Source organism: Triticum dicoccoides, unplaced genomic scaffold (assembly GCF_002162155.2).
Source record: "Triticum dicoccoides isolate Atlit2015 ecotype Zavitan unplaced genomic scaffold, WEW_v2.0 scaffold167440, whole genome shotgun sequence".
Classification (NCBI taxonomy): Eukaryota; Viridiplantae; Streptophyta; class Magnoliopsida; order Poales; family Poaceae; genus Triticum; species Triticum dicoccoides.
In genome coordinates this window covers 3,516-14,504 of record NW_021219661.1, presented here as the reverse complement: position 1 = coordinate 14,504, position 10,989 = coordinate 3,516, and the positions used below count along the sequence as shown (strand labels likewise).

General features: G+C 41.4%; 2 protein-coding genes across 2 annotated transcripts; both read left to right on the top strand.

Moving 5' to 3' along the window:
• Positions 1 to 2,528: 2,528 nt before the first annotated feature.
• LOC119344387 (zinc finger protein ZAT12-like) lies at positions 2,529 to 3,723 on the top strand. Its single transcript, XM_037614836.1, has one exon. The coding sequence runs from the start codon at positions 2,793 to 2,795 to the stop codon at positions 3,360 to 3,362; it is 570 nt and encodes a 189-aa protein (XP_037470733.1). The 5' UTR covers positions 2,529 to 2,792; the 3' UTR covers positions 3,363 to 3,723.
• A 5,990-nt stretch (positions 3,724 to 9,713) lies between these two features.
• On the top strand, positions 9,714 to 10,775 carry LOC119344388 (zinc finger protein ZAT12-like). Its single transcript, XM_037614837.1, has one exon. It carries the CDS (start codon positions 9,918 to 9,920, stop codon positions 10,488 to 10,490), a length of 573 nt encoding a protein of 190 aa, XP_037470734.1. The 5' UTR covers positions 9,714 to 9,917; the 3' UTR covers positions 10,491 to 10,775.
• Positions 10,776 to 10,989: the final 214 nt, after the last annotated feature.

The window sequence follows — 10,989 nt, the reverse complement described above, 5'->3', positions numbered from 1 at the left end:
TTCTCTCATTTCTTCATAAAATTAGGATGCTGGCTCTTAAGTAGCAAGGGGTTGCAATTAGTGGTGCTAATTCTGCCCCCTGAATAACTAAGGAATATACTGCCCCTTCGCAACCCCAAACCGCAATCTCAAGCGGTGACACACGTTCTCTAATATCATATTGTGTACTAGCTAACCTTTAGAATCAGTCAGAAGTATCTAAAGTAGTGACCCTTCCCTGGAAGATTCTTGTGCATGCTTACTCAGAAAGTAGATGCAGAAAACTGGAACCGCTCGACTCCTCGATCGCTCTTACCGGCCTTTTTAGTTTTTTTCCATCAAAAATGATGGTTGACATTGCTTCTTCATTTTATGTTTTATTGATGTATGTTGTGCCGGGCATGCTTCACGAAGCGAGAAAACAATTAGCACAAAGGTACCAAACATTTGCTTTGATTCTTTGGTACCAAGAAATCAGATATAAGTATAACTAGCATAGCAAGCAAGTCAACACAAGCAATTGTGAGCATTGGGCGTGTGCCAGTTAACAATCTGCGTAGGTTTGACATGATGATACATGAGTTTGAGAATCTATGATGTTGCTGAATCGTGAGGCAAACCAAGAAGCAAACTTCTACTTTTGATCATTTTATGCGGCAAATAGCAGGTTTGTTCTTGTTGTTTATTCTGAGAGGGAAGCAAAGTTGTATCTTTGCTCAATTATGCGGGGAATGGCAGACGCAGCGCAAGCTCCAAGTTCATATTCAGACTTGAGAGGATACAGAAGTAACTTATGTTAACATGTTATATGCAGTCTGGGTGATTATTATTACTAAACCAATGGGCGTAAGTTGCCGGGGCGAATAGAGCCTGAAACGCCAATCATCGGCAGCATCTAGATGTGTGCTCAGCAAACTGCAAATTGGCCATTTCCGTTTCCCTGGCAAGTGTGTGCTCAGCAAGTTATCTGAATCTTCTATATCAACTGGACAGTTGGTTACCAGAGAATAATTGCTCCTTTTATAATACTGGCTTGAGCGTATCATTGGCACCGAGGGATCATGTTGTTTGAAGGTGCACAAAGGACTATCTTGCCTACTGGCCTTTGCGAATCCTTTTGCATTGCATCCAGCATTATGAGACGCAGAGAACGGATTCGAAAAAATGTGCGTTGTCACCTGTGTACTACTAGCAGTGCCACTACTTATCTGAAGAATCTGAAGTACTAAGAAGTAGGTACAAGATGGATTTCTCAGACTCCTTAATTTAGTCTTAAGTACTAATTACTCTCAAAACAGGTTTAAACATCACATAACCAAAGTCTGATGAGATCCATGACATAGAATCTTCATTTAGTAATTTCCTTTCTTACCTCTGAAATGTGAACAGGGGCAAGATTCCATTTGATCCCCATCAAACACTTTCACTGTGTGGAACAAACCGAGACGCCACAAACTCTCAAGTCCTGAAGTAGCAACATAAGGCACTATTTAACACAAGTTGCAAATTAAAAACTAGAAAATAGTGGATGCACAACTAATCCAAGCCACTTTCTTGCTGACATCAATCAGCAATTATTGATCAGTTCAGTCCAATCAGCTAGTGCGGTGTGGACGCAAGCAACCTCGAGAACCAATCATCGGCGATAACCGCTAATTTTAACATGAAGAGTTGGATTTGTTTAATGTCCAGTCTTAGATGCCACTACTTGCTGATAGTTTAGCATGGCTACTTTTCCTTGGAAGAGCCATCTATGACACTGTACCCGTATTGCAAGTGCAAAAGCTATTAGATGCCCCTAACGAGAAAAATAAGAAAAATAAGAAGAGATCCAGAGATACCGTTTCATGTGCCATTTGGAGCAGGCATGAGACGTTTGATAAGAACATCATTAAGCAGGCGATCTTCATCGACCATTTGTGTGATGCTAATTTAATTGCCATGCCAGGTTGCCCTACCAATCAGCCTAGCTAGTCATGACCAAAACTGATGCGAGTACTGAGTACTGACACAAGTAAATTCTACAGGATTCGGTGGGCCACAATCTATCCGAAGAAAAGAAAATGGGATCTTCGTTGACACAAAGTACCGTGGCGTCATAATCCACAAAAAAAAACTGAATAAAAAGTTTTGACACAAAGTACCATGTCATAATCTCATCATCTCAGTTCTCAACTGATCCTTTTTTGCTTTCTGATATGAAGTGCACTTGTTGATATCCTATCCTACCATATTTCAAAGATTCTGCTTCTGAAATTTTCAGTCTCTCCAAAACAAGACAGGTCTCTAGAGGAGGAAACAGTTGACCTTGAGAATATATATAAAGGCCCTCATGAGTCATGTGCACAGGTCAAACCTGAATAAGCCCATTTGGTTGATCTGAAGTTCTGAACTGAGCTACTGAAGCGGCCGTGCACAGGTACGTGCACCATCATACTACATATATTTTCTGTTAATCCAAGGGATGCACTGAGCTCACAACGCGGCTCTAGAGTGGCTCGATCTCGACCAACTTGCGTTGTTGCATCTGAGCAGCGGCGTCAAGGCGATACTCGACGCCGTTGCTTCCCTCTTCATCTATCTCTAGGGCCAAGTTGTGCATTTCTTTAACTGGAGAAACATATACAACATTAGGTGTCACTACTGCCTAGCTACTACTGGGTGATTTGTTTTATGGTGCAAATGGCCTATAAATACAGATGCGGCTTGATGCGTTTCTTCTTCATCAGCTTCTTCTTCTTCTTCTTCTTCTTCTATTTCTTCCTCATTATCATCTTTAGAGTTTAAGAGATCGATCAATTGGGTTCAGAGCAATGACGAAGAGGTTTGCTTTCGAGGAGAAGGAGATGGCGCGCATGCTGCTGCTGGTGTCACGGGAGCAGGCGATGTCCACGCCGATGCCGACGGCAGTACACGGTGACCGCGCCCCGGAGCGGGTGTTCGTGTGCAAGACGTGCGACCGCGTGTTCCCATCGTTCCAAGCGCTGGGCGGGCACCGGGCCAGCCACAAGAAGCCACGGCCGGACGACGGCAGCGACCTCAAGCCCAAGCTGCACGGATGCTCTGTCTGCGGGCTGGAGTTCGCCATCGGCCAGGCGCTCGGTGGACACATGCGGCGCCACCGTCCCATGGCCGCCGGCGGAGGCGGCGGTGTCATGGCCATGACGCCACCGATCGAAGCGATCAAGATGCACGGCGACAGCAGCGACGACGCCGTTGTCGGCATGAAGCGTGGGCTGTGGCTCGACCTGAACCATCCACCTTGCGATGAGTACGGCGCCGGCAACGAGAGCGAGGACGAGTGCGGCCACGACAGAGCTACCGCCGGGTACACGTTCCACCAGTTCCTGGATACCGGCACCATGGCGGTTGACTGCGTCTAGCTACCGCATCTTCACTCCGTTGCCGGGTTTTTGCCGGATAGTAATATTTTCCTGTGTGTACTTTGGCAGTAACTTCTTTTTTTACCCTTTTCTTTTCCTTTTTCATGCATGGATAAACCCATATTTTGTAGCAGTAGATGAGTGCCCAGTGAAAGGCATGCCATGGCACATAAATCATTTCTTTGAGATGATTAATTTTGTGCTTAATTTGGTTGCTTTGGAGGCTCACCAGAGCTATTTCCCCCCAGGTTTTCCGGTTATTATTTGTCCGGTTATTATTGACAAAAAACCTTTGGTCAAGTGGCTCAACATGTAATTATCCAATTGTAGTAAAGTATATATGGAGCTTGTGATTTATCAATTGGTGCCCCATGTCATCTTCCCTCATTTAGTATGTGTTCATTATTACCTGAAAATGATATTTTTAAATTGTCTACTTTGAACCATAAATTATTGTACGTTCCAAATTGAACCGTGAACTATGCAACTGTCAACCACATGAAACCCAGAAAATTCTAAAGCTATTTAACATGAACTCAGACCTAGTATTGAAGAGTGGCTTGCATTTGAGGCATTTCAGAAAGGCAAAATATTCCATATATTTGGGAAACACTATAACTTGATAGTCTGCACAAATTCGTCCAAAAAAATGACTATTTATGTCATGTGAAGCAATCAAGAGAATTTCATTATCTATTGTGTTTAGTTGTGTGTTTACATGGAACACAAATGATCATACTAGTTGCTTGATTTTTCTTGTTTTCCCTTTTAGCATTAATTCTATATGCCCTAAATTCCTTTCCACTTTTAGGATCTCTTATAGTTAATTAGTTGATTTTTCATGATGATTTAGTGTGCTTTGGTAGTAACCTGTTTCAATCTTTTTTCGTGCACGATAAATCCATATTTTGTAGCACTAGATGGGTGCCTAATGGGAGGCATGACATAGCACATAAGTCACCTCTTTTTGATAATTAATTTTGTGCTTGATTTGGTGGTTTTGGAGGCTCACCAAAGCTATTTACCTCAGGTTTTCCAGTTATTATTTGTCCGGTTATTATTGATGAAAAGTACTTTTGGTCAAGTGGCTCAATATTATCTTGCCTCTGTTAGTATGTGCTCAGTATTACCAAACTAATTTTCTTTTTTATAAATTTCCACTTTGAATATAAATTGTCATGTGGTCCAAAATGTCAAATGAACCATGAGCTCTGAAACTATGCACAGTAAAACCATAAAAATTCTAAAGCTGTTTAAAATCAACTAAAGCATGGTTATGAAAAGTGGCTTGTGGTTTATCAGTTGCCTCTTTTAGTATGGTGTTGATGATTACGAAAAAGATTTGAATAAATTTCCACTATGAACCATAAATTATTGTGTGGTCCATATTCAGAACTACATATAACACTATCAACAATAACCCCTGTGATACTAAAAAATTTAACAAGAACTCAAAGCTGATTTTGAACAGTTGATTGTATTTGTGGCCTTCTAAAAAGGGTGATCAGTTCCATACGTTAAAAAAAATGGTATGACACGATAATCTGCGAAAATTCATTAAAAAATTATGAATATTATGTCATCTAAAAAAATCAAGAAAAGTTTATTATCTTGTGTGATTCCATGGGAAAAAAATCATGTTAGTTGTTTGGTTTCCAGGTTTCCATATTTAGCATTAATTATGTATATCCTAAATATCTTTGGATTTCTAGGAATATGTTTGGAAGAAGTTACACGTAAGGATTTGCAAGAAATGAATTAAAAACATGAAACATGACAAATCTAAGAATTGGGAACATGCATAAAGTCATCCAAAAAAATTAAAATTCATATTCTACATACAATAAAAGGAATCTATATTTCTTGTTGTTTCTGCACATGACATAAATGGTCATATGTTTTAGGTAAACTACTACTCGCAATTCCTAGATCTCGTGGCATTCGTTAAATTTATGAATTGTTTTCACATTTTTCGAATACCCCAAAATGCCAAAATACTATCCAAACAAAGTTACGTTGGAACGGAACAATTTTTAGAAAGTTTAGGGTAATATTTATTGTTTCGTAGTTTAGGTTCAAGTTGGACCTAGCACCATAGTTTGAGTTTCAGGATAAACTTCTTGAACTTTGAAATGCATATCAAAACGGAAATTTAGTGCACTATCAAGGCTAGCTAGCTGGTACTGTATTATTTAAACAAAATATATATTAAGCTGTTTTTGATGATGAGAACTTTGCCTAGGTGTTCTTTTCCTTCTTTTAACAAGTTATCTTGATGTAACGCCCATTAGCTATTATTCTATTTGAAATGCTTGTTATAGTAGCAAGGATATCTTAACTTGCCAGCTGTTGTTACAAGCCGAACTCTCCACATAATTATACATGTAGATATTCCAGTACATATGATTACAATTTGCAATCTATGGATAGTTCCACAATGACACATGGCTTATGCATGGCTTGTCTCAAGAATAAAGTTATGTTGAATAATGTGAATGAGAGTTAATACATAGTTCAAAACATATTAATGGTTAGATAATTTGGCTAAATCTTCATGAATTAATTATCATTAGTAGTTATGTAGGATTAGTATATGTGGTGGAAGGATATATATTTGACCTTAGGCCATTTCTGTACACCATTTTACGGAGAAAATATTCAGTGATGACACCAGTTTAAAGAAATAAATGATTCGCTAGTCTTTTCTTATCGTGGATATTAGTTGAGCAATTTTTTTTAAATGTGCTATGGTATACATATATAGTTGAGACCTGGTCTCTAAAAAAATAATACTTTCTGGCTTTATTCTATTTATTTTAGCAGATAACTCACATTTTGTCTCCATATTAGTCAGGAATGGACACGTTGTGGGATATGAAGAATTGATATTCCATAAAGCAGTTTTTGACAGATTCCTAAAAATAATTCGACACCGGGTGCCTTACGAGTGTAGTAGTTATCCTACCCTTCTCCCGTCGCTAGCTAGTTGCATGTACTAGTAAAGAAAGCTGGTATTCCCCTTAATCATGTAATGCTTGATGAGGTTGTCATGAGCACACAAATGTTGACAAATGCAAAGCATCCCTAAATATATCTAACACAAGAATTGATGCCTTGGTGACTCCACCACCAAGGAGAAGCGCGTAGAACTGTTACTTACTATACTAAAGCGATCAAATCTTGAGGCCTGAATTTTCCTAGCTAGTTTAGTTTAGTCCATAGTACGTAGTGCTTCTCATGTGTGCATGCAAATAAGTATACCTTCTTGCTCAAGGTTAAACAAGTGTTAATCAAGAAGCAAATTTGCATTGCAACTCTCCTTGTAGCTTTATACATATGATTAATAATGGTGGTGTACATACGTATGCAGAAAACTGAAGCTGTTCAAGCATGCTCCAGGTGACTAATAAACTGCTGGCTGCTAACATCGAAGGGAGCTAGATCAGGCTCAACTCAGCTGCAGGTTTGGCTTGAGATGGGTATGGTCCAGAGGCTCACACATCACACATGCTACCAATTACCAAACCAATGCAAAGCTGCATGCTGCATGATGCATGAACTGTCTAACAGACTAAGTGACGTCGATGCCATGCAAAGATGGTGGCTAATAAAGCCCTACCTGTACCTTAAAAGAAACCTTGTTCATGGGAAATAGAACTCTGGAAACTTTCTCGGCATGCCAGAGTAATTTCGTGTAGAAAGCCCCGTTTTGACGAAGATTACATTAGTGTTGTTCAAGGTTAAATGCACTAGAGCAATCCTGTGACCAGATTGTATAAATGGAGCAAAGGTTTCATGGAACTACTCAGGGAGCAGTGCTTATGGCGTGTGCTGTAGTTACGTATATTTTTTTCTCGCCAGGTTGAGAAGGCGTAAATATTGTCTAGAAAGTGGAGTGTATCCCAACCAAGTCCATCCAAAACCAAATTAATTTTGGTTCACTATGGATATGAAAGGAGTCATTTCAGAATGGCGCGGATTTCATTTTCGTAAGCCCACCCATAAGTGGGAATCTCCAGGTTTGTCACTGAGTCGTGAACTCGCGATCGAGTTTTATTTTCAGGTACTTTATACTGAGTATTGAGGAGCCTAGAAATCACTCGCAAAGCAGCCTTCTCAAGCCAACATGATATCAGCGTCTACATAATATACTCCAATCTGCGAGTTTATATATATTCTCCACCTTTCCAAATATATGGTGTATGCATTTCTTCAGAAGTCAAACTTTTGTATGTTTGACAAGATGTAATACGGAAAAAATACACCTTATATTTTGAAATAAGGAGTATATCATTTATGCATGTCATTTTGCCATTGAAACCTGGATGAATAGTAATCGAGCCTTTTATGTACCACTTGGCATCTCGAAAAAAGATATTTATTCGAAAAGGGACGCTTTATTACTTAAAAGATTTAAGCATTACATCCGGCCTCTGCATAACTAAAATGCACACAGCCAAATAAGGTCCTCTCACGCAAACGAAAAATAAAAAGGCGAGCTGTAGCCTCCATGTTGGGTAATCCTAAGGGGTAATCCTGAGATCATGCTGCCATACATGTTAGGTAAAAGTATCCCTCGCCGTAGCCTCCAATCGTGTACACACCTCCGTAAATAGGTCTTTTTGTCTTGATTCTCCATGCGTTGTAGAGAGGACTATAAACGAAGCATCCTGGTACATCTGTAGATAACCTACATCAGAAAAGTACTTTTATCGTTAAAAACCTTATCATTTCTACATAGCCAAAGCGACCAAATAAAGGCAAGCGCTCCCATCCTGAGAAGAGTTTTAAACCTGTGATCAATCGCATGTAACCAGTTGCCAAATACATTAGCAACACTACAAAGAGGATACAAGCCAGAAGCTATTTAAATGACTGACCATGTAGAACGAGCCAATTTGCATTGTGGAAAAAAGATATATAATGTACAATACTACATAGGAAGGCTGATGAGCATGGGGTTTATTAACACCAAGCGTCTCCAACTGAGAGATGCTTTTCTTAGGAAGTACGTACACTTAGGCGCTTCTGAAAGCGATCCGGTCTCTTTTTCGTCAGCATTCCCGAGTTTTTTTAAGTGGATAGGAAAACTCGGATACTTGAAGGGACAAGTTCTGAATTTGCAGTGAAAGAGTCTTCACCAGGAATAAAAACTCACCTAGAATTTGTTTTACGAAAATGCTCTCTTGTATTCCCCCGTCCCAAAATAAGTGTCTTGAGCTTAGTACAAATTTGTACTAGAGTTAGTATAAAGTTGAGACACTTATTTTGGGATGGAGGGAGTAGAAGTTAATTTTGCGCACAGACAACTTCTGGAAAGCGCATAAAATTAGGTTAAGATGTGCTGCTTGGTACGGGCCAGATAATACATATATATCCGGCTAGGTATTACTACTACTCCGATGGTTATTTAACAGTAGTTTTAATTAAGGTGGCTTTTCGGCTGGATGAAGCCACAAACTAGAAGAGGCCTTTTCTTGGTACTGCCAGCCAGCATTTTTGGCGACTGAGTGAGTGCACAAGCTACGTATCAGATTCAAGATACTGTTTCATGTGGCTACTTGGGACAGCGATGAGGCGTTTCATGAATGAGCTCATCATTCATCAAGCAGCAACTAATTATTCATGCATCAAGCATAATTGTCTTTCCAGATTGCGATGTTGGTCTAGTCATTCATGAGTCACGGCCAAACTCATGGAGCTCACACAAGTAAGCTCTGCAGGATCTATTCATGGGGAGCAGATGAGCCTGGGCTCAAACGCAATTACCGTGCAACGTACTCCCTCCGTTCCGAATTACTTGTCGCACGTATGGATATATCTAGATGTATTTTAGTTCTAGATACATCCATTTCAGCGATGAGTAATTTGGGACGGAGGGAGTACTACTTAGGTAGCTTGGTGGGCCCACCAAGTTCCAGGAAAAATGCATGGCAATCCTCACTAACACAAAGTATAATCCCATTTTAATTAGTTTCCAGTAGTATCATCTTCCATTTTGTGAAATGAAGTTTCATTGTTCTTGTGCCAGGCTTCACCGAATCGTGGCAAGAATCTGCAAGTGGTGTCTATCCAAATTCATATTGGATACTGAATTTGCTTTCTCAGTTTATCTGGAACGGGACATGTTTCTAGAAGAGGGAACAGTTGACCCAGAATCTAATTGGCCGCCTGCATCATGCATCATCATCATGCACGATCTGCTACTGCTAGCTGCTGCATATTTATCCATTAGCTAGCCCAAGAGAAAAGAAGAGGTGCATAATAGTTCAATACTTCCATGGCGCCGCGTTACGTGCCCTTGCAGAAGGCGGCAGCTGCTTCTTGGTCTTGATGTAGGGGTAGCTTGTGCTGTTTGTTTAATCAGAAACTCACGCAGAGATGGTTAGAGTCACTGCTGCCTTGCTACTGGCTGATTACTTTATGGCTTAGTTCCTTGTCTATAAATACAGATGCAGTCCGATGCCTTCTTCTTCATCCATCTGTCCATCTCTGCTTCTTCTTCTTCATCCATTTGTCCATCTGTGCTGCTTCTTTTTCATCCTGTGAGCTGCAATGATGAAGAGGTTTGCGTTCGAGGAGAGGGAGATGGCGCGCGTGATGCTACTCGTGTCGCGGGAGCAGGCGATGCCGGTGCCCGGGTGCGGTGACCGCGCTCCAGAGCGCGCGTTCGTGTGCAAGACGTGCGACCGCGTGTTCCCGTCGTTCCAGGCGCTGGGCGGGCACCGTGCCAGCCACAAGAAGCCACGGCTAGATGGCGACGGCGATTTCAAGCCCAAGATGCATGGCTGCTCCATCTGCGGCCTTGAGTTCGCCGTCGGCCAGGCGCTCGGCGGCCACATGAGGCGTCACCGTGCCATGGTTGCTGGAGGCCATGGCATCACGGCGGTACGGCCGGCGATAACGACCAACAACCCTAGTGACAGTAGCAATGCCGTTGTGGTTGTTGGCAGCGCAGGCGGCATCAAGCGCGGGCTGTGGCTCGACCTGAACCAACCGCCGTGTGACGATGTGTGTGGCAGCGACGCCGAGCACGGCGAGTGTGGCCATGACGCCGCCGCCGCTGGGTACACGTTCCACCAGTTCTTGGATGCAGGCACCATGCCGGTGGACTGCGTCGGCTACTAGCTCCTCACCCTCTATTGCCGGTTTTTGCCAATCAGTACAGTTGATATTTTTGTGTGTACTTACCACTTTAGGTTCTCTTTTCTCTTTTTCCTTCTTCTTGGATGAAGACATTAATCCACATTTTGTAGTACGTAGTACATGAGTGCCTAATGGAAGGGCATGACGCACATAGTTCATTTCCTTTTGAGATGAGAGTGTGCTCAATTTGGTGGCTTGGAGGCCCCCCAGAACTAATTACCTTGGGTTTTCCTGTTATTATTATTGATGAAAAAACCTTCCGTCAAGTGTCCCAATGTAATTATTTTGTCATTGTAAAATACACATGAAGCTTGTGGTCTTTTCCATTTGGTGCAAGTGAGGTTGGTATGTTTTCTCCTCTCTTTTTTTTTGACGTGCAGGCGAGGAGCACTGTCAGTTTCATCAAGATAGAAAAACTAAAAACAAAGTGTGGCCTGGTTTGAAACTAGGCTGAAAACCATACACCGTATGATGATTAAGG

Bases quoted from the DNA above. Each gene is read 5' to 3' on its own strand.
- LOC119344387 (XM_037614836.1), top strand. From the start codon at position 2,793: ATGACGAAGAGGTTTGCTTTCGAGGAGAAGGAGATGGCGCGCATGCTG.
- LOC119344388 (XM_037614837.1), top strand. From the start codon at position 9,918: ATGATGAAGAGGTTTGCGTTCGAGGAGAGGGAGATGGCGCGCGTGATG.